At 55.8% G+C, this 22,938-nt stretch overlaps 2 protein-coding genes across 3 annotated transcripts; both read right to left on the bottom strand.

Annotated features, from left to right (window-relative positions):
- Positions 1–4,047: 4,047 nt before the first annotated feature.
- LOC135405006 (olfactory receptor 14J1-like) lies at positions 4,048–5,012 on the bottom strand. The gene has a single exon (XM_064639727.1). It carries the CDS (start codon positions 5,005–5,007, stop codon positions 4,048–4,050), a length of 960 nt encoding a protein of 319 aa, XP_064495797.1. The 5' UTR covers positions 5,008–5,012.
- Positions 5,013–14,363: 9,351 nt separating this feature from the next.
- On the bottom strand, positions 14,364–18,199 carry LOC135405515 (B-cell antigen receptor complex-associated protein alpha chain-like). Of its 2 annotated transcripts, XM_064640221.1 has the most exons (5): positions 18,093–18,197; positions 16,854–17,345; positions 16,110–16,228; positions 14,689–14,757; positions 14,364–14,583 (listed from the first exon to the last, which is right to left on the bottom strand). In XM_064640221.1, exons 1-5 carry the CDS (start codon positions 18,175–18,177, stop codon positions 14,473–14,475), a joined length of 876 nt encoding a protein of 291 aa, XP_064496291.1. In that variant the 5' UTR covers positions 18,178–18,197; the 3' UTR covers positions 14,364–14,472. The 2 variants fall into 2 exon arrangements, with proteins under 2 accessions (XP_064496291.1, XP_064496290.1); XM_064640220.1 differs by lacking the exon at positions 16,110–16,228 and having other exon boundaries at positions 18,093–18,199.
- Positions 18,200–22,938: the final 4,739 nt, after the last annotated feature.

Genomic DNA, 22,938 nt, shown 5'->3' on the forward strand with positions numbered 1-22,938 from the left:
TCCACACATCTCTGCCTGGGTGTGGGTGTGAATTGACTGTGGTGGGAATGTTGTTCTTGTGAATCTATAATTCAGTCACTGTTAAAATTGTGGCAAATGCTATTGAATCACTTGATAACTGTCAAACTGGTCAATAATTAAATGCTAGTAATCTCTTTTGCCCCCTTATATTTGTGTCCAAATCCTTTGCGTCCTGACCTCTTACATCCCAAGGTTCTGTGTAAATCATTCCCTTTCATCAAAAAATATATTTTTGGTGACTTCCACTTTAAAATCTTCCTCCTTAGCTAAACTACATAACAACTCTAATTAATTGTTGATGTCTTGAAGACTTGAAAACAAATAAAGAAAGATAAATAATTTGTTTTTCAATGTTTTAATGGGTCCCACAGTGTGTTTGGAGTTGCATCAGCTGTCAGTCCAAGATGGGCCATGTCAGAACTGGTGAGGTTGGGGGGTGAGGGGCAAGGATGATCATATGAGGTCAGTGTGGATCTCCTGAGAAGACACTCAGCATCAAGATCACTTGGAGAAAACCTCTATCACCTCTTCTCTGAACTTAAAAATACCCATAATTGAATGAAAAAAAAGTACAAACTTCGAAGACTTGTTTTGAAATTGCCTTGAAGACAATTAAAGGAAGACAAAGAGATCCTGAGGGATTTCTGGAATTTAATGAGCCCCACGGTGTGTTTGCAGCCCAGCTCATGATCCTGAGGTACTGAGAGAAGATTGAAGCAGCTGCTGAAGAAGTCAGAAGCCAAACTGCAAGTGCCTTGAAGCATTGCTGGGCCCCACTGAGGGCAGGCACTGACAAAGCCTCCCCAGGGACTCCTTGGAGCAGCTCCTTGGAGGCCAGGAGTGCAGGCAGACAAAGGCTCTGGGCAGGCCCCTGCAATGCTGAGCAAAGCCTGCCTTGGTTTTGTGGAGCACAAAGGCCAAGGCCTGAGCCCCAGGCCCTGGCCCAGCAGATCCTGTCCCTCCCGGCTGGCTCAGGGCTGTTTGGGGGGCACTGGGATGGGAGGGGGAGGAACAACAAAGGCCCAAAACTGGGCAACCCCTGCCAGGCTCCTGAGGGAGGGGCGAGGCAGAAACCAAGGGCAGAACCTGCCAGGCAAGTTGCTTGTGGTGGCCTGAGTGGCAGAGGCAGCTGCCAGAGGCAAGGGGACAAAGGCCTGGGTGCCTTTGGGCCTTGCAGCCCTGCCAGAGCCCTTGGCCATCTCTCCTGCAGGCTGTCCTGCCCTGGCCCTGCTGCTGCTCTGGCCTTGCAGGCTGCACACACCCCTCCTGCTTTCCCACCCCCCTCCCAGCAGCATTTCTAGACCCTCCCTGATGCCTCTGCACCAGCTCTGGCTGTTCCCTGGAACACAAAGCCATGGGCTGATCCTGACTCCCTCTGGGTGACCTCTTGCAGCAGAAGGGTCCCCGTTGAGTGATATTTCATTTTCCTCACCTTCAGTCTGAACCTTCAATGCTACTCTTTGGGGAGATTTCATTCTTCTTCCAATTGGAGAAAAGCTCCATCCTGTCAGATCTCCCCTAGACCCTCTCCTGTTCTTCCTCATTCCTCCAGAATGAGGAACCTCACAGACAGACAGACCAGTCCAGATGTGGTGACCCCAGGGCTGAGTCCAGGGGGTGACAACTCCCTTGTCTGGGTGCCCACACTCCCCCCAAGGCAGCCCCATGTGCAGTTGGCCTTAAATCAAGGGGCCGTTCTGATTCTTTGTAATGTCACAGAATCAAGTGGCACCGTGACACTGCAGGGCCTCATGGAACCAAAGGAATGCAGGGACACTGTGGAATCTCATGGAACCAAGGGACCATTGTGACATGCGGGGTCTCTTTTAAACAAAAGTATCCCTGAGATATCTCAGAACCTCCTGGAACCAAGGGGCCACTGTGCCTCCCCAGAACTCCATGGAATCAAGCAGAGCCGCTGCCTCCCCCCCGCCGCCGCACGGACCGGAGTCGCCGGCTCTGCCCCGCTTGGACACCTCTGGAGTCAGCGTGTTCTTGGGCAGCACAACTTAGACCAGACCAGAGAGTTTTCCAGATTTTGCTTTGCCCCTTCTTTTCCATTGGTTTTGTTTTTTGTTCTTTGTTCATTCAGGGGGAAAAGGGAGAAGGGAAACATGTTGATCCCTGTTTCATCTCCCAACAAAAGGGAGTTGGGGCGGGGGGGGAGAGAGGAGGCAATTTCTCTCTCTGCTGATGCTTTGAATAGTTCTGTTGGTATTGCTGTTTTTGCTGCTATATTTCTTGTCAGTAAAGTCTTATATTTTCACTTATACCTCCTTGTATTTTGTCTCCCTATAGTGGTGGGGAATAAAAGAGAAGTGAGTTAATTTTATTGGAGTTCCCACCCCAATATGTGTCTTTAAAGCAGCAGTTGCCCAAGGGCTCCCTGAAATTTGGCATCATCCACAAAAGAATTGAAAATACATTTTGCTCCACTGTAGAGAGAGATATTCTGCATTGGTGGGCAAGGGCTGATCACTGAGGGATTTCATCAGGAAGTTGCTGCCAAGAGGACTTTGTACCATGGATTTTATTTGACACTCTTCATTCAGCCAACTTCCCACCCACCACATCTTTCACTTCTTCAGTCCAGCTCTCACCAGTCTGGCTCTAAGGAGACCACAGGAGACCATGTCAGGGGCCTTGATAAAGTCTGGGCACACAAAATCCTCTTCTATTCCCTCCCACAGGGGTTCTGCAATCCCTGCCTTGTCCTTCCCATGCCTGGCAATGGCTGCAGGAGGACTTGCCCTATCCCCTTCCCTGCTGAGCCTGAGCAGTCTGGAACTCTCTCAACCCTCCTTGCTGCACTGTTTGCAGACTGGTTCCATGTCTGCCTTTGCCAAGGCCCCAGGAAGCTCTGGGATGGCTCTGACCTTTCCAAGGGTTTGGGAGAGGTCTCCCAGTGACACTGCCCAGCCTTCTCAATATCTCTGACACCAAAACCTTTGTGATATCCCACAGTTACAGTTTAGTGCCCAGGACACAACACAGGTTGTCCTGGTGGTTCTGGAGAATGAGAAGGGATTTCTTCCTCGAGGCCAACCCCTCCAGTTGGATTTGAGTGCAGCTGAAAGGTTTCCTCAGCATTTTCCCCGGTGCCTCCCTGCCCTGAAGGTTTCTGGCCATCAGGCTGGAGCTGAGGGGGTTGGGCAGGTGCCTGAGGAGGGGGTAGAACAAGGGCTGTGTCCAACTGTGCCAGGAGGGCTGTGCTGGGCAAGGATGAGGAGGCTGCAGAAAACAGTGGCACTGGGGAGGTGAGAGGAGCAGCTGGAGAGACCTTGTGCCTGCCCACGCTGGGCAGGAGCTGCCCCAGGATGGCAGCTCTGAAGCACTCCCAGGATGTCCCTGTGAACAGGAGGGGAAGACTGGATCTGAAAATGACACCTGGAAAGCAGAGAGCAGGAGTGTCATGGGGACACTGCAGGAGAGTTCCAGCCCTGGAGCAAGGTCACAGAAGAAGTGACCCAGTACATGCCCTGCCCTCAGAAGATGTCACAGCACCTTGGAGATGCTGTAAGAGAGCCCAGCTCTGCTTCACAAGTTCTCAGGGCCTGTCTCTGCCTGTGCTCCAAGGGCTTCCAGCCCACAGGACTGTGCTCAGAGAGCACCCAGGCCTTACAGCGAGAAAGGGGCTCAGGAGGACAGTGTGGAAGTGGCAAGAGAGCAGCTCTGCAAAGACCAAGCCCTGCTGCTCCCTGGCAGTGCTCCTGGGCTGGGATTATTGACCTCTTCACGTTTGCAAATACACCCTGTCCTGCAGTGTGCTGTCCTTTAGAAACATCTGAGAAGAAGGGTCTTGGACAAAGAAGGCACTGCAGGGTCTTTTATTTTGTTTAAATACTCAGAGAGGACAATTCATCATTTATACATCTCTGAGTCAAATTTAATGGCTAGACACTAAATTAGAAGGCAGATGCATAAGAATATTTAATTGCACAGAATGGTATTGCAAGAAGAACCTGATGACATCCATGAGAAACCTGAGCAGGAAGGCTGGGCCATTAAGGAGTCCCATTCTGAATGCTACGCACCAGAAACCCGGCACTTTATTGCTCCGGAAAAGCATCCAGTCATCAGTTTTCTCAGGGCATCCTTGAGTTCTTTGTTCCTCAGGCTGTAGATGAGGGGGTTCAGTGCTGGAGGTACCACTGAGTACAGAACTGACACCACCAGGTCCAGAGATGGGGAGGAAATAGAGGGGGGCTTCAGGTAGGAAAACATGACAGTGCTGAAAAAAAGGGATACCACAGCCAGGTGAGGGAGGCAGGTGGAAAAGGCTTTGTGCCGTCCTTGCTGAGAGGGGATCCTGAGCACAGCCCTGAAGATCTGCACATAGGAGAAAACAATAAAAACAAAACAGCCAAACACTAAATAGGCACTAAACACAATAAGCCCAAGTTCCCTGAGGTAGCCTGAGTGTGAGCAGGAGAGCTTGAGGATGGCAGGGATTTCACAGAAGAACTGACCCAGGGCATTGCCTTGGCACAGGGGCAAGGAAAATGTATTGGCTGTGTGCAGCAGAGCACTGAGAAACCCAATGGCCCAGGCAGCTGCTGCCATGTGGGCACAAGCTCTGCTGCCCAGGAGGGTCCCGTAGTGCAGGGGTTTGCAGATGGCAACGTAGCGGTCGTAGCACATGATGGTGAGGAGGGAAAACTCTGCTCTAAGAAAGACTATGTAGACAAAAAACTGTGCAGCACATCCATGGTAGGAGATGGTTGTGGTGCCCCAGAGGGAATTGTGCATGGCTTTGGGGACAGTGGTGCAGATGCAGCCCAGGTCTGTGAGGGAGAGGTTGAGCAGGAAGAAGCCCATGGGGGTGTGCAGGTGGTGGTCACAGGCTACGGCGCTGAGGATGAGGCCGTTGGCCAGGAGGGCAGCCAGGGAGATGGCCAGGAAGAGCCAGAAGTGCAGGAGCTGCAGCTCCCGCCTGTCTGCAAATGCCAGGAGGAGGAACTGGGTGAGGGAGCTGCTGTTGGACATTTGCTGCCTCTGGTTATTGTTTTCTGTTGAGGAGAAAAAAGGCAGGACTGAATTAGGCTAGAGTCAATCAGCAAAACATCTTGCATGTCTCAAAGCAATTCAACATTCAGGGCCTCTTTTCAGGAAGATCTCTCTGCATCCCTCTCCCCGAGCTCTGGGGTTTGCTGGTTGAAGGGGGCACTGAGAGCAGGGACCCTGGAATGGGCTCCTGAGGAATCCTTCTTGCTGTGCAGTGAGAGGCAACTTGGAGCAGAGGGTGACCTCCAATTAAATGCACTTGTGATGTATCAAAGTGTTTCCAGAACTGCTGGTCACAGTTTGCCCAAGCACAGAACAGAGGGAGGGGATTTGGGGGACTTGATTTTGTTCTAGTTCCTCTTGCCAGGAGGAGTTTGGATGGTTGAAATCTGTGACATTTCTGATGTGCTCCAAGGGAAATCTTGTGAGTCCTGAGAGGCAAAGGGGTGGTCTCTTGGTGCAGAGACAAGAGCTGGCCTTCTTTCCTGTTCACAGCTGCCCCTGGCTGGCAGCTTAGAGCTAAAGGGGGATCACCCTTAGGAATTCCCTTAAAAAAGTAACAAGGCATTTCTATGAGCAGAGGAATCCTGGTTCAAAGAGCACATTGACAGAATCCTTGCCTTTCCTCAGGATGCCTGATTACGATCTTATCTTTCTCCTCCCAGACTGCCACACACAGGGATCATTGCAGCTCCCAAGTACAGCTGCCCAGAGCATTTCCATGGATTTAGCACTGAGGAGTTTTCTCCATGGGGATCCTGTGCAGCACAGAGATCCTATGGCAGAGCTGTGCCCTTCTGGAGGGCACCTGCAGCCCTGCAGGACACCCAGGCAAACAGCTGAAGACCCTGAAGGTGCCTGGAGGGCACTTGGGCACTTGGCTCCCACAGACACATCCCCAACAGCAGCACCCAAAGGGGTTGTGTCTGGACAGGAATCTGCCACCCCCAAACCCCACACTGGCTCAGAAAACCCACTGGTGAGAACAAGGAGAGCCCAGGCAGCAGGGGATGGCAGGGAAATGCCACAGTGCTGCTGCCAAGGGAGGAGGGACACAGAGAGACAGCTGGAAATCAGGGCCTTGTCCTTGCCTGGGCTCTGGCTGCTGCAGGGCAATGCACAGCCCAGCCCCCGTGGGCCTGAGGGCACAGGCTCTGCTTAGGCTGGGAAAGGAGCCAAGGCAGGAGCTGCTCAGGGAAGGGGTCTGTGCCACAGGGACAGCAGGGAGGGGCCCCCATCCGCCTGCCCAGCCCTTGTGGCAGCAGCTGCCTCTCCCTGCCTGCCTGTCTCTGGGTGAGGAGCTGTTCCTGCCAGCAGCCTCTCCCTGTGCCCAGCTCAGCTCCCTGCCAGTGCTGCCAGAGCCATCCCCAGCCCAGTGCCCAGGGGCAGCTGTGCCTGGGCAGGGGCTGCAGAGCAGATCCCAGACAGCCTGCGGTGGCTGGGAAGGGGGAGGTGTTCTGGGGGGATGTGCTTCCTGAGAAGGGCCCCTGGAAATGGCAGGAGGTGGAGCTGAAGCTGTGAGGAGCCCTGAGCCTGCAGCTGAAGGGCCCTGCCCAGCCCTGCCCTGCCCTGAGGGGTCACTCCTTCCACCCACCCCTTCTCCCCCAGCCCCGTGGCAGCTCCTTGGCCGGGCTGAGAGCTGACCCTGGCAGGCAGCAGAGTCCCTGCCCCAGCACACAGAGCCCTGGGGGCAGGACCCTGCTCTGCACCACAGCCCTGGGCACCCCTGGCTGCACCCCCACCTTCCCACCCCACAGCCAGCCCTGGCACAGGGAACCTTCTGGCCCTGGGCCTCTGATGGGGCAGCAGCAAGTCCTGCTCTGCAGCAGCTTCTCCTGCTGCACCCCAGCAAATCCAGCAGAGCCATCCTGACAGCTCCTGCCACTGCTGCCATTTGGCAGCTGGGAGAGGCACTTGCAGGAACTCACCTGCACTGCTCTGCAGCCACAGCCTGACCCTGGCAAAGGGCTGGCAAGGTTCCTGCCCTGAGCAGCTCTGCCCTGTCCTCCCACCCCAGGATCCCTGGAACCTCCTGCTCCCTTCTCCTCTCTGCCCTTGCTGCCTGCAGCTCCTGCCCTGCTCTGCCATACGACCACTTCCCCTGCACTGCAGCAACTGGGAGAGTCCTGCTGAAAGATCCTAGAAGCTGTGGGATGTGCCAGCTTTAGGAGATGCCTCCAGGAAGGCAAGCTGAACTTTCCTACAGCCAGAGAATTCTTCCTTCAAATCCTGGGAAGGTTTCTGGCATAGTGAGAGCTCAGTCACCTCCCAGCCCAGGCTGCCTCTCATCTCTCTGCCTTCTCTCCTGTGCCCTGGGTGCTGCAGGCAGTGCCCTCAGCCCTGCTGGGCTGTGCAGAGGAGCTGCTCAGCAGCAGAGCTGTCTCTTTGAAGCTCTTCTTGCTTGCCAGGAGCTCCCTGTGTGCCAGGAGCCCAGCCCAGCTCAGCAGCACAGCAACAGCCCCAGGCATTTCATGACCCCCTGGAGGGTTTGACATTGTTTACATGAGACTCAGTCCCTGAGAGGAAGTTCAAACAACTTCTCAAGAAGTCAAAATGAGATTGAAACACTGAAGTTTCTTGTAGTGCTAATGAGTCTCAATGTGGGACACAACTGAGAACATGTCCCCAGGTTCCAGTTAGAGCAGAAAACTGCAGACAATGATGACAAGGATGGACAAGCAAGGGAAAGGTGGCTCTGATGCTGAACAAATCTTGACTTGTTTCCTTAATCTAACAGGCCAAGCCCTGACCCCCAGCTCCTGGGAAGGCAGATCCTGTCCCTGCCTCATTCCTCAGGGCTCTTCCTGGGGCACTGGGATGTGGGATGTGCAATGCCAAGGGCAGGACCATGGGGTGGCACCTGCCAGGCTGCTGAGCAGGGACAAGGAGGCCATGAGGCCCCAGGGCTGCAAGGGCCACTCCCCTCCTCCTGGCATCAGGGGCACAGACAGCAGCCATGGCCAAAGGCCTGCAGAAGGTGGCTCTGTCAGGGCCTTTCAGCTTCTCCCCATCCCTGTCTCCTCTCCAGCCCAGGCTGTCCTACGGTGTCCATGCCCTGCCCCTTTCCCTGCAGGCTGTCGTCATCCCCCCGGCTGCCCCACCTGGCTGGCACCTTCCTGCACTGACATCTCTGCATCCTCCCTGGCTCTTCCTGCACACACAAAGCCTTGGGCTCATCCAGACTCCTTCTTTGTGACACATTGCACCACAACACTGACCTCAGAGGGAAATTTCTGACTTCTTGTCACCACTCTAGGCCACCCCAGCTGCCCTTGGTGGCACTTGTTCCTTCTTAGGCTGTTTTCTGACAGGAAGAAAAGCTCCACCAGCTCTCACACCCCCCTTCCAGACCTCTCAGGCTACTCCTCTACTGTCCTCAATCTTCACACCACTGACCCCTGAGTCCTCAGCCTCTATATACGGGTCATGTGCTTGAGACCCCAAATTCCTTCCTGGGAGATCTCTGGGAGCTCTGCAAAGTTTTTGAAGATGACAATAGAGTGCTCTTATCCCAGGAAACACAGAGGGACACTTTTTTCCAAGGGTTGTCTTGGCAGAATGAGGCACAATCTCTTTACACTTTCTGGCACAAGGGAGCTCTGAGCTCTGAGTATGGAGGGAGCTCCAAGTGCCAACCACTGGAGTGGGAGCTACAAATCCTCAGGGCTTGTGTTCTTTGGAGGGCCAGACACTGGGGAGAGTGGTGTGTGTGTGTGCACATGGAAGGACTTGAAGGGCACAATGAACTGTCTCAAAACACTGTCAAAGCAGGAAAATCCCATAAGGCACCACAACACATAAGCACTGGTGGCAAACAGGAAGGCCTTTAATTCCAAGGCCTAAATGGAGGTGAAGCTTTGGAAGTAGCCCCCAGGACAGAAGTGCACTGTGCAGACTGTGGGAAAGAGCAGACAGCCCCAACAGGAAGCCAGGGCTGGTAAGGCAGGTCTGGGGAACCCATCCAGACAAAGATTCCCACCTGCAGACTGGAAGCACACCGCGCAAAACTCCCACCGTGGCAAACTGTGGGAAAGGAAGCAAGTCCTTGTACATGTGCCAGCCCAAGCTGTGGGAACAGCATCTACCCCCCTGAATACCCGGGGCTTGGGCTGTATAAAAGTGATAGCCCAGAAGCACAACTTGGGGACCCTCCACCGAGCAGAGCAGGGTGAAGAAGGACCGGTGGGAGCCTCAGGGATCTCCATGGTGTGATACATTTACTTCATCTCTGTCTCTCTCACTGGCTTCCCACCACCTCCTTCTTCTCTCTCTCTCTTTCTATTTCTTTCTTTCTCTCCCTCCTATTTACTGTTAAATCAAAGCTGACTTTGGCACATGGTCTCCTTTGCAGCTGAATTTGGGCAGAGGTGTCTTTTAATAATGGGAACCTGACAGTATCCATGAGGTTTTACAGTGTGGGAATGGCCACTGGATTCCATGAGGTTCCACAGAGTCACAGGGTCCATTTGGCTTCATAAGGCTCTGTAGTGTGATAATGGACCCTTGATGCCATGAATTTGCAAAATGTCTCAGGATTCCTTTGGTTCTAGGAGGCCCCACATATCACAGTGGCCCCTTGGTTCCATGAGATTCCACAGTGTCCCAGGAATCCTTTGCTTCCATGGGACCCTGCAGTGTCACAATGGCCCCTTGATTCCATGAGGTTCCACAGTGCCAATATGGGCCCTTGATTTCTTGAGGTCCACAGTGTCCTGGGGTCCCTTTGTCTCCATGATGCTCTGCAGTGTCACAGTGGCCCCTTGATTCCATGAGGTTCTGAAAAGTCTCAGGGTTCCTTTGGTTCCATGAGGCCCTGCAGTGTCACAGTGGCCTAGTAATTCCATGTGTTTCCACATTGTCCCAGGGTTGCTTTGGTTCCATGAGTCCCTGAGGTTCCTCAGTGTCATGATTGCCCCTTGATTCTATGAGGTCCCGAAATGTCTCAGGGCTCCCTTAGCTCCAAGAGGGCCTTCATGGCACAATGAATCCTTGGTTCCATGAGGTTCCAAAGTGTCTCAGAGTTCCTTTGGCTCCAGAAGGCCCTACAGTGTCACAATGGCCCCTTTACTCCAGGAGGTTCCACAATGTCCTCGCTGGAACACACAGGGCTGTAATGTTGTCACCCCTGCAGAGCTGCCTCCAGCTCTGGGCTCCAGCACAGGAAGGACATGGACCTGTTGGAGTGAGTGCAGAGGGGACCATCAAAGTGATCAGAGGGATGGAGCAGCTCTGCTGTAAGGAAAGGCTGAGAGAATTGGGATTGTTGCGGCTGGAGAAGAGAAGGCTTTGGGGTGACCTAATTGTGGCCTTGCAGTGCCTGAAGGGAGCCAACAAGAAAGATGGAGAGAGACTTTGGACAAGGGCCTGGAGTGACAGGACAAGGAGAATGGCTTCACAGTGAGAAAGGGAAGGGTTAGATGGGATATTAGGAAGAATTTCTGGACTGTGATGGTAGTGAGATCCTGGCACAGGTTGCTCAGAGAAGTTCTGGCTGCCCCATCCCTGGAAGTGTTCATGGCCAGGTTGGATGGGGCTCTGAGCTCTGGGTCTAGTGGAAGGTGTCCCTGCCCATGGCAGGGGGTTGGACTGAGATGCTCTTTAAGGTCCCTTCCAACCCAAACCATTCCATGATTCTGTGACTGGTGGGGGATGTGGTGGTCGGACCTGATGGGCACAGAGACCCCAAAATGATGGAGTTTTCCATTCTAGGTGGAGGAAGGAGGGGGCAGCAGAACTGATACCCTGGACTGCTGGTGGTCAGACTTTGGTCTGTTTGGGAGACTGACTGATCTAGGTGTGAGTGTGGATGTGCTGGAGGGCAGGAAGGCTCTGCAGAGGGATCTGGACAGGCTGGATCAAGAAGGCCAAGTGTCAGGGCCTGCACTTGGGTCCCAACAACCCCCTGGAATGCTCCAGGCTGGGGGCAGAGGGGCTGGAGAGCTGCTCAGCAGGAAGGGACGTGGGGGTGCTGCTTGACAGCAGCTGGATATGAGGCAGAGTGTGCCCAGGGGGGCAAGAAGGCCAAGGGCATCATGGCCTTTGTGGAGAAGAGTGTGGCCAGCAGGAGCAGAGAACTGATTGCCCCTCTGTGCTGGGCACTGCTGAGGCCCCACCTGGAGTGCTGTGTCCAGTTCTGGCCCCTCAGTGCCAAAAGGCCCTTGAGGGGCTGGAGCGTGTCCAGAGAAGGGAACGGAGCTGGGGAAGGCTCTGGAAAACATGTCTGCTGAGGGACAGCTGAGGGAACTGGGCTTGTTGAGTGTGGAGAAGGGGAGGCTCAGGGGGGACCTCATTGCTCTCTGCAATGACCTGAAAGGAGGTTTTCAGTGGGTATGGGGTTGGTCTCTTCTGCAAAGCCTTTAGTTACAGGAAGAGAGGAAACGGCCTTAAATTGCATCAGACAAGGTTCCTATTAGATATTCCAAAACACTTTTTCCACTAAGAGAGTGCTCAGGCATTGGAACAAGTAGCCCAGGGAGGTGGTGGAGTCTCTGGAAGCATTCAGGTGGCATCTGGATGTAGCGCTTTGGGATGGGGTTTAGGGGTGATTCTGGTGGTGCTGGGTTGACAGTTGGACTAGAAGGTCTGGAAGGTCTCTTCCAACGTTGATGATTCTGTGATTCTCTGACCTGTCATCACTGGTTGCAGGTTTGTGCTCTAACAAGACCCTGGGGATATTTTCTCTGTGGGGTCCAGAGGTTTCTATCTGGTCCCTCTGCTTGGAAAGCCTTCCAAATCCATTCTGGTGAGGGGAGGTGGTGATGCAGCAACAGCAGCTGCCTTGTGGGATGCCTGGACACCCCTGGGGAGGCAGAGCTGGGGCCACTCATTCTGTGCCCTGTCCTGGATGGGTGCTGGGGGGACTGCCCTGAGGAGAGACCAATGAGGCTTCTCCTGGGGAAAGCCTCAGCCAGAGCTCAACTTCCCAAACAAGGCTGGGGCTGGGGGTGTGCCAAGGGGGACGTTGTCCTGCAGGCAGCAGCACAGGACAAGCAGGACGCAGTCTGCTCAGGACACGGCGCATCTGAAGGACACCATGGGTTTGGGCCCATTGTTGCTGCTTTATGAAATCACAGCTGCCTCCAACTGGCTCAGTGGAGACAGAAGAGCAGTGCTCGTAGTTTGAATCGTGGTTTTTGCTGAAGACTTGAAGGTATCAGGATTCCAGTTTTCCTGCCTGTATAAAAGACAGAGTTTCTTTTTTGTGATAACATCTACGACTGGAAAGATCCCCAGGCAGCCACCAGGGATGATGTCACAGGGATGATGTCACAGGAGAGATGTGATGTCCTAAGGGGGCTGTGATGTCACAGGGAGGATGTGATGTCATAGGAGATGTGATGTCAAAGAGGATGTGAAGTCATGGGAGAATGTGATGTCACATGGGAGTTGTGATGTAACGGGGGAGGATGTGATATCACAGAGAAGGATGTCATAGGAGACATGCGACGTCACAGAGGAGGATGTGATGTCACAGGGAGCTGTGATGTCACAGGGGACATGCGATGTCACAGGAGAGGATGTGATATCACAGGACAGCTGTGATGAGACAGGAGACATGCGATGTCACAGAGGAAGATGTGATGTCATAGAGGAGGAAGTGATGTCACAGAAGAGCTTTGATGTCTGTCGTGGTTTGGACCTTGTTTTCCCCCAGAGGCTAAAGAAAAGTGGTAGACCCCAAGGGGTGGAAACCCCTGGAAGTTTTGAAGTTCTGCCCAATGGGCGCTCCTGCAGAAATGTAAATGTATCACAACCAGACCGGAAGAGATGAGTTGTAGTTTTTGGTTGAGGAGGGGTGGCCATGTTGTAGAGACACGAGGTAGGGGCTCTGTGCCCCTTGGGGCCTCTGGCCCCCTCCCAGCCCCTGGCTGGGGGCTGCAGGGACCTGGAACAGCATAAAGCTGGGCTAGGTGCCTGTAGTTATGCTGGGAGATGTTTTCTCCATGGGCGCAGAGCAGCAGCCGATGCTGACCAGAGAAATGGTGGCAGAGAGCCAGAGATAAGAACCTGAACTGGAAGAGCAGCAGAAACAACACGCAGCACCGCAGAGAAGACTCCTGGAAAGGGAGAGAGAGAGAACCAGCAGCTGAGAGACAGAGTTTGGGGTAAGACTGTACCAGATCCCCCAAAACTCCCTTGAGACCCCTCTTGGCGAAGAGGGACATGGACTCCTATTTTGGAGAAGAGTTTTAGACATGCAGCACCGGAGAGAGAGAGGAGCTAAGAAGCTCAAAAGACGTCCTGGAGCTGGACCGGGACGGCCAGATGGAATGCAGGGGGAGTTGACCTTGGCTCCCCCCTCGCACTGCTGCCACGGTGGCAGCCTGAGAGACAGGGCACAGAGGCCCTGCAAGCTTGAATCTCTTGAGATACCAGACCGTCATGAAAGACCCCCCTGTGTCTTTGTGATATGACGTGGTGATACGACCTTGTCTGGGGTTACGAAGCCCACGGAAGACCCCTCGGTTGAGGCGATGGGGCCGGGGGAGTTTGATACCTCCCTCGTTGAGTGCTGGCAGAAAGCCAGCTATCAGCTGCTGCATGTGGAGAAGACAGACAGAACCTGCTGCCTTAGAAGATGCTGCTGATTAAGGACTGGAAGGGATCTGTTCTTCTTTCCCTCCTGGACTTTTATTTGGAGGGGAGAGGAGACCTGATCCACTGTAAATACTATATGTCATGGTAGAGATAGTTTGTGATTGTGTGTATAATGTGATATGGTATTTATTTGTACAGTCATTGTAATATATTCCCTTCCCCCACTTTGAGTCTGGTGTGTTTTGTCTGGAAAAACCCATCTCACATTGGGTTGAGATGTGGGAGGGGGGATGGAGTTAGGGAATTGGATTTTGGGGCTATCTCAAACCATGACAGAGGGAAAGTGAGGGAAAATGGGAGAGTGAGGGGAAAATAGAGGATAATGGGGGGAAATGAGGGAAAATAGGAGATAATGCGGAAATGGGAATAATGGGGAAAATAGGAGATAATGAGGAAAAATGGGGGGGAATGGGGGAAATAAGGGGAAATAGGGGATAATGGAGGAAATGGGGGAAAATGGGGGGAAAATGGGGGAAATGAGGGAAAACAGGGTAATGGGGAAAATGGGGGATAATGAGGGAAAATGGGGAAAATAGAGGATGAAGAAGGAAAATGGGGGATAATAGGGGAAAAATAGGGGGTCACTACAAGACCCCCCTTCCCATCAGACTCTGAGGCATCTCTGCTCTCACCTGCCTCCCCTTGCTGATTAATTAACCACTTGTTAATTACTAACAAGTAATTAACCCCCTAAAACCCACAGAACCCCTCCGGCAGTGCAGTAGCTTTATTTTGGGGGGGTCAGCATGGCCTTGTGTCACCAGAGCAGAGCATCGGGGGGGCCAAGCAGAGCCAGGGGATCCCAAACCCCTTCCCAGGGGGTCCCACCCCCCTTTTTCGGGGGGTCCCTCAGGGCTTTTCCAGCTGGGAGTCGCCGGGGAGGGTCCCCACGTCCTGGTAGGTGGGTTGGACCCCCCGGGAAATGTCCTCGTACATCGAACACTCGTCCAGGTTCAGCCCCTGAAAGCAGGGAAAGGGGGGGATTCGGGTCAGTTTGGGTGGGTTTAGGGGCTGATAGACCCCTCCGAGCATGATTTTGGGGCATGGAGGCCCCCGGAACGTCACCTCGTAGAGGTTTTCTTCCTCGCATGTGGTTTTTTCGGGGTGCAGCAGCTGCTCGTTGGCCCAGCGCTTCTGTGGGGGGGAACAGGGGGCATGGGGGGGGTTGGGGTGGCCAGGGGGGCTTTGGGGGCACCAGGGGGGATTTAGGGGTGGCCGGGGGGGGGGAAGGGAGCACAAGGGGTTTTTGGGGTGGCCAGGGGGGGTTTTGGGGGCATTAGTCAGGATTTAGGGGTGGCCGGGGGGGGGGGGGGGTGGGAGCACCAAGGGGAAATTAAGGGTGATGGGGAAAACTAGGGGTGGCCGGGGGGGGTTGGGGTGGCCAGGGGGGTTTTGGGAGCACCAGGGGGATTTTGGAGTGGCCGGGGGGGGTTTCTGGGGGCACCAGGGGGGATTTAGGGGTGGCCGGGGGGGGGGTTGGGGGGCTCCAGGGGGTTTTGGGGTGGCCAGGGGGGGGTTGGGGGCACTACGGGGTATTTAGGGGTATCCGGGGGGGGCTTGGGGGCACCAAGTGGGAATTAAGGGGTGACGGGGGAAAACTAGGGGTGGTCGGGGGGGGTTGGGGTGGCCAGGGGGGTTTTGGGGGCACCAGGGGGATTTAGGGGTGGCCGAGGGGAGTTGGGTGTCTCTGGGGAGGACTGGGGGGATTTGGGGATGGCAGGAGGAGATTGGGGAGAACTGGGGGGGAATTGGGGAGAACTGGGAGGTACGGGGGGTTTGAAGGGGTTTTGGGGCATCCGGAGGGGAATTGGGGGTACCGGGGGGGGGTTGGGGGTGTCGAGGGGGATTGGGGTTACCCAGGGGGGGATTTAGGGGGACCTGGGGGGCAATTGGTGTCCCCAGGGTCTCAATTAATGTCCCCAATGTCTCAATTGGTGTCCCCAGTGTCCCATTTACGGGTCCCAATGTCCCACCTGGTGTCCCCAATGTCCCACCTGGTGTCCCCAGTGTCCCAGTTGGTTTCCCCAATGTCCCAGTTGGTGTCTCAATGTCCCAATTAGTGTCCCCAGCATCCCAGTTGGTTTCCCCAATGTCCCAATTAGGTGTCCCCAGTGTCCCAATTGGCATCCCCAGTGTCCCATTTAGGGGTCCCAAAGTTCCAGTTGGTGTCCCCAGTGTCCCAACTGGGGGTCCCAGTGACAGAACTGGGGGTCTCAGTGTCCCAGTTGGTGTCCCCCTGTCCCAGTTGTCCCAGTGTCCCAGTTGGGTGTCCCAGTGTCCCAGTTGGTGTCCCAGTGTCCCAGCTGGTGTCCCCCTGTCCCAGTGTCCCAGCTGGTGTCCCCCTGTCCCAGTGTCCCAGTTGGTGTCCCCCTGTCCCAGTGTCCCAGTTGGTGTCCCCGTTGGTGTCCCAGTGTCCCAGTTGGTGTCCCAGTGTCCCAGTTGGTGTCCCCCTGTCCCAGTTGTCCCAGTTTGTCCCAGTGTCCCACCCTGAGCAGCAGCAGCAGCCCCGGCCCGGCCGAGCAGAGCAGCAGCAGCACCCCCTGCGCCGTCAGGATCCGGTTCTTGGTGCTCTCCCTCAGCGCCAGGAACGGGGCGGGAACCGGCTCTGCGGGAACGGGGACTGGGTAACTGGGAGGGACTGGGGTATACTGGGAGGGACTGGGTTACACTGGGAGGGACTGAGGTATACTGGGAGGGAGTGCAGGGCACTGGGTTATACTGGGAGGGCACTGGGTTACACTGGGAGGGACTGGAGGGCACTGGGTTGTACTGGGAGGGCACTGGGTTATACTGGAAGGGCACTGGGTTATACTGGGAGGGAGTGGAGGGCACTGAGTTATACTGGGAGGGCACTGGGTTATACTGGAAGGGCACTGGGAGGGGCTCAAAGGGGATACTGGGAATAACTGGGAGGGACTGGGGGGAACTGCAGGGCACTGTGATGGACTGGGGGGGCTCGTGGTAGCACTGGGTTATACTGGGAGGGGACTGGGATGGACTGGGAAAGACCAGTGACTCAGATGAGACCCCCCAGCCCCCCCTGACTCCTCCCCGAGACCCCCAGGACCCTCCCGAAGGTGCCGCAGGGCTGGGGGGCACTGGGATACCCTTGGAGGGGACTGGGATGGACGAGGTTAAACTGGGAGGGACTGGGCTATACTGGTACCATGCTGGGGGCACCGGGAGGGGCCGAGTGACATGGCTGAGACCCCCTCGCGCCCCCCACTCACCGAGGACCCTGACGAAGGTGCCGCAGCTCTGGGCCGTCTCCTCCCCGGACTCCACGCGGCAGAAGAAGAGCCCGGAGTCGTTGTGGGACAGTTTGGGGAAGGTCAGGGTGGAGCTTCCCCCCCCTTCCTGCACCACCCGGTCCATCCGGCGGCCCCCCCGGGTGGCCACCACCTCCTGGGGCCAGGGGCAGCTCCGGGGGACCTCCCCGAGCCCGGGGGGACACGCCTGGAGCCAGGTCAGGGCGGTGTCGGGGGGGCCTCGGAAGTGGCACTCGAGGGTCAGGGGGGTCCCCACGGGCCTCTCGCGGGAGGGGGGCCCCCCCCACACCCGGAGCCACCCCTGGGGCGGGGCCGGGGAGCAGGAGGGGCTCAGGGGGCTCCCGGTGGTCACGATCACAGGGGTCGGCATCTTGGGGGGCTCCGGGGGGGGAGGCGGGGAGGGGGTCGTGCACGGGGCGCAGCCTTCGGGGGGGGTCTGGGAGCACTGGGAGCCTGCGGGGACAGAGGGGGGTTATGGGGGGTCCCCCGGAGCTCCCCAACCCCCACGGAGGGCGACTGACCCCGGGGGGGTCACTGGGGGTCCCTGTCCCTGCTGGAGGGGGGTCTTTGGGAGTTCCCAGAATAGTGAGGGGTCATTGGGGGTCCCCCCAGGGTCTCTGAAGGTCCCCCAGACCCATCAGAGGGTCATTGGGGCCCCCCAGCCCCTCCCAGTTCCCCCCCTCCCCCCTCTCAGTTTCGGTTCCCTGTCCCAGTTTGAGGACAGGAAACACTGGGGGGGGGGGACATTTTGACACAGGTGTGGGGGACAAAAACCGATGCTGAGACCCCCTGAGACCCCCCAGACCCAAACCCCGAGACCCCCAGACCCAAATGGAGACCTTGGGATCCCTAAGACCCCCAGAACCAAATCCTGAGCCCCCCAGACCCAAACCCTGAGACCCCCAGACCCAAATTGAGACCCCCAAGACCCAAACTGAGACCCCCAGACCCAAACCCTGAGACCCCTGAGACTCCCAGACCCAAATCCTGAGCCCCCCTGACCCAAACTAAGACCCCCAAACCCAAACTAAGACCCCCAGAACCAAGGCCCCCAGACCCAAACTGAGGCCTTGGGACCCCTGAGACCCCCAGACCCAAAGCCTGAGACCCCCTGACCCAAACTAAAACCCCAGAGACCCCTCAGACCCAAATTGAGACCCAGCCCACACCAAAACTGAGACCCCCAGACCCAAATCCTACCTGCGAGGAGCAGGATGAGGATAAGCAGGGGTCTTGTGACCCCCCAGTTTGGGAGAGGCCTCCGAGTTTGGGGAGCCCCCGCCATCCCCCCACTGTCCCCACCGAGGCCCCAAAAACAGGAGATGCAGCCCAGTGACCCCGGGAGGCCACGCCCACCCAAAATTTCCCCCGGGGGGAAGGGCTAGGGGCCACGCCCATCCATCCCCCAGACCTGCTGCCTCAAAATCCCCCCAGGACTTCTGAGGGGGGGAATTTTGGGGGTCTCAGGGGACTCAGTTTGGGTCTTGGGGTCCTCCCAGGTCCCCCCTGTCCTTCTTCCCTCCTGCCCCAGGCCCCGAGCTGAGGACGGAGAGCCCGGAGGACTAATCCCCCCGGCAGACCCTGGTGGGAGAGGCCGTTTTGAAGGGCTCCACGGCGCAGGAAGGCAGCGGGGAGGAAAAGGGCCGGAGATCCCCCCACAGGAGGGGCTCCAAAGCCATCCCAGGGTGCTCTGAGGGGGGAAGACCCAGCCTGTGCTGGGAAGGCGGCCGGAGATTCAAAAATTGCTTTAGTGTAGAGGACTGTCCTGTCTTATCCTGTACTCCTGGTAGTTTTAGTGTTTCTATTGTGCAGTAAATAATTCTGATGAAGATCTTTTGTCTGATCATTTGTAACCCTAAATAATTCATTTCTATCAAGAGATCTGATTTGCCATCTTTAAAACCTGGGGGACAAAAGTGGTTCAGTCACACCTCTGTGATTCCTCTAATCTGAAACTGTTGGCATGATCCAAGGCTGAGGTTGGATCCAGCAGCCCCCAGCACCCCACAGGAAGTTGGGAGCTCAGGGGGGCAACCCCCCTTTGCCAACCCCGCTGTGCCCAAAGACCCCCATGGGACTGTCAGACCTGCCAGACCACCCTCCCTTTTCCACCCTTCTCCCTGTTCCTCCCACTTTCCCATTGTCCCCTCCATCCCCAGCCCCCTCATGCTCAGTTTGGGGGTCCCACCCTCCCCTTTCCCCACTCTTCTGACTTCTCCCACCCATTTCCCATCATCACCCAAACCTCAGAGCCCTTCCCCCCTCCACTTTTGGGGGGTCCCACTCCCCTCCCACTCAGTTTGGGGTCCCACCACCCCTTCTGTCCCCTCTGACCCCCCTTTTCCCACTGACCGCCCCCTTCCCACCACCTGCTCACCCGAGAGCTCCTCACCCGCAGCCGGGGGGGCTCCCAGCACCACCAGTTTCCAGAGAAGCCCCCCCAGAAAAGGGGTTAGGTGGGGTCCTGAATAAACTCTGAGTATGTTTGGGGGTCCTTGAGGGGCTTTGGGGAGGTTTTGGGGGGTCCCAGCACCCTTTCGGGTGAGTTGGGTTCTTTACTGAGGGGCAGGTGCCCTCTCAAAGCCCCCTTAGAGCGGGATGACACAGGGGGAACACAGGGGGGTCCCCATTTCTGATCCATACTGGGGCCAATTCTGCCCCCCCAAACTCAGCTACAGCCCTTGGGATTCCCCCAAGCCCCTCCCCCACTGTCTCCCATAACCAGGACTGGGGAGAACTGGGAAGGTTTACTGGGATCACTGGAAGCAGCTGGGTGGTGTCAGAATAAAAGCAGGGGAGGGAGGGACAGAGGACACCCCAAAATCCTCGTGGGGATGGGGGGGGGCCAGCCACCGGCTCAGGAGCTCTGTGGGGAGAGAAAAGGGGGTGACACCACAGTGGGGGCCTCATGGCACAGAAACAACAGAGGGACATTGTGGAACCTTGTGGAATCAACAGGACATTACAGAATCACAGACTCAAAGAATATGCCAAGGTGGAAGGGACTCACCAGGATCACCAAGTCCAACACTTAGCCCTGCCCAGCACCATTCCCAAGAGTCACACCGTGGGTCTGAGAGTATCATCCAAATGCTGCTGGAGCCCTGGCAGCCTTGGTGCTGTGCCCACTGCCCTGGGGAGCCTGTTCAGTACCCTCAGTCCTGTTCCTGGTCCCCCCAGGGCAGAGCTCAGTCCCTGCCCCTCCTCTGCCCCTCCCCAGGAAGTTGGACCTGCAGTGAGGTCTCCCCTCAGTCTCCTCTTCTCCAGCTGAACACTCCAAGTGCCCTCAGTGTCCTCACACAGCCTCCCCCCAAGGCCCTTCCCCACCTTCCTTGCCCTCCTTTGGACACTCTCCAATGGCTCAATCTCTCCCTTCCATTGTGTCCCCCCAAACTGCCCCAATGGTGCAGGTGAGGCCGCCCCAGGGCAGAGCAGAGCGGGACAATCCCCTCCCTGGCCCGGCCGGCCGTGCTGGGCCTGATGCCCCCAGGACAGGCTTGGCCCTCCTGGCTGCCAGGGCACTGCTGACTCAGGGCCAACTGGCCACCCACCAGCACCCCCAGGGCCCTTTCCCGGCACTGCTTTCCAGCCTCTCCTTCCCAGTCTGTCCGTCCATGCGGGGTTGCCCCATCCCAGGGCAGAATCCGGCACTTCCCGCTGTTGAACTTCTCATGGTTGGTGATTCCCAGCCCTTGGATCTCTCCAGGTCTCTCTGCAGGGCCTCTCTGCCCTCAGGGGACTCAACAGCTCCTCCCAGTTTGGGGTCATCTGCAAACTTACTTAGTGTTGCTTCCAGTGCTGCATCCAAGTCATTGATGGAGATGTTGGAGAGCACAGGGCCCAGATGGAGCCCTGTGGAACCCCACCAGTGACCCCCATCTGATGTCACCTGTCACTGTCACCTTCCGTGCCCGACCCAGGAGCCAATTGCTCACCCAGCACAGGATGTGTTTATCCAGCTCTGGGCTGGACAGTTTGTCCAGAAGGATCCTGGGAGAGACAGGACTGAAAGTTTTACTGAAATCCAGAAAGATCACATCAACTGGCCTCCCTTGACCAGCCAGGTGGGTCACCTTGTCATAGAAGGAAATCAGATTTGATAGGCAGGACTTTCCACTCCTGAAGCCCTGCTGGCTGTGTTGTCTTTCAGGTGTTTTTCAACCTCTCCCAGAATAATCTTCTCCATAACTTTACCAGGCACTGAAGCGAGACTGACAGGCCTGTAGTTTCTGAGGTCCTCCTTCTCGCCCTTCTTGAAAACTGGGACAACGTTCAGCAGCTTCCAGTCAGCCGGGACCTCTCCAGATTCCCAAGACCACTCAAAAATCATCGAAAGAGGTTTTCTGATGATATCAGCAGCTCTTTGGGGATTCTGGGATGAATCCCATCAGGCCCCAGAGATTTGTAGGGATCCAGCTGGAGCAGCAGATCCCACACAACATCAGGGATAGCTGGGAGTTGATCATTCTTGCAGTCATGGTCCTGCAACTCAGGGCTCTGAGACCCCCTTGGTCCGTCATCCGTGTTGAAGACAGAGGCAAAGAAAGCGTGAAACACCTTTGCCTTGTCCTCGTCCCTGTGTGGGAGGTGACCATCCTCATCCTGGAATGGGTCAATGATAATTCTATACTTCCTATTGCCATTATTATATTTGAAAAGACCCTTTTTATTGTCCCTCACATTTCTGGCAGCTTCAACTCCAGCTGAGCTTTGGCCACACGATTTTCTCCCTACAGTGATGAGCAACATCTCTGAATTCTTCCCAAGTCACTTGACCTTGCTTCCACTGGGCACACACCTTCCTTTTTTGCCTTATTTCCAAGTCACAATGATCTGTTTATTCCATGAGGCCTTGCAGTGTCCCAGTGGCCCCTTTGGGTCCACAAGCCACTGCAGTGTCACAATGGCCCCTTGATTTCATGATGTTCTGCAGTGTCCCAGGGTTCCTTCTGTTCCATGAGGCCCTTAAGTGTCACAGTGGCCACTTGATTGCATCAGGTTGCACAGAGTCCCAGGGTCCCTCTGGCTCCACGAGTCTCTGCAGTGTCACGATGGCCTCTTGGTTCCATGATTTTCCACATTGTCTTGGGTCTCCTTTTGCTCCATGAGATTCTGCAGGGTCCAAAGGCCTCTTGATTCCCTGAGGTTCTGAAATGTCTCAGGGCTCATTTATATCCATGAGTCTCTGCAGTGTCTCAATGGCCCCTTGATTCCATGAGGCCCTGGAGTGTTACCCAGGACCATTTATTCCATGAATTTCCACAGTGTCACAGAGTCCTTTTTGTTCCATGAGGCCCCTCAGTGTTACAGTAGCCCCTCGATTTCTCCAGGTTCTGAAATGTCTGAGGGTTATTCTGGTTCCATGCGGCCCTCCAGGGTCACAGAGTTCCCTCCATTCCAGTGTTCCTGGGTTCCTGTGGTTCTGTAGTGGGCTGACCTTGGCAGGACACCAGGTGCCCACCTAGCCACTCTGTCACTGCCCTTCCCAACCTGACAGGGGAGAGAGAATAAGATGGAAAAGGACTCGTGGGTTGGGATAAGGCACTTTACTAAAGCCAAAGTCAAAGTCTGTGCCCACCCAAGGCAAGAGGAAAAGAACAGGGTTTATTCTCCCCTTCCCATCTGTGCAAGTTTCGAGCTGGCTTCCCGCCAAGCCCCCGAAACTCGACAACAAGGACCCACTTCCCAGAGAGGGAAGAGAAAAGAAAAGACCCAAGCCGCCAAAGCTATAGCAAAAATATATACATATATATATTTTACATATGAGACAGATACACAAAACGAGAATACCACACACCACAACTCCAGAAATCCCAAACAGCTCCCCAAAAAGGGAAGAGGGGGAGGAAGAAGGGAGAAGGACAAAAAGGGACAAAGACCGAGCAAGTCAAACAGCCAACTGAAGGCAAACTAGCAAAAATCTCACCACTTCCCTTCGAACAGGCAGGATGGCTGGACACGGCCCAGGGCTCTCCCCTCACGCGTGGCAGATAACAGCAGTCACTGTAGGCCTCAGCTCCAGATAAGTCAGACCGAGACAGGGACC

This window comes from Pseudopipra pipra, chromosome W (genome assembly GCF_036250125.1).
Source record: "Pseudopipra pipra isolate bDixPip1 chromosome W, bDixPip1.hap1, whole genome shotgun sequence".
In the NCBI taxonomy this organism is placed as follows: Eukaryota; Metazoa; Chordata; class Aves; order Passeriformes; family Pipridae; genus Pseudopipra; species Pseudopipra pipra.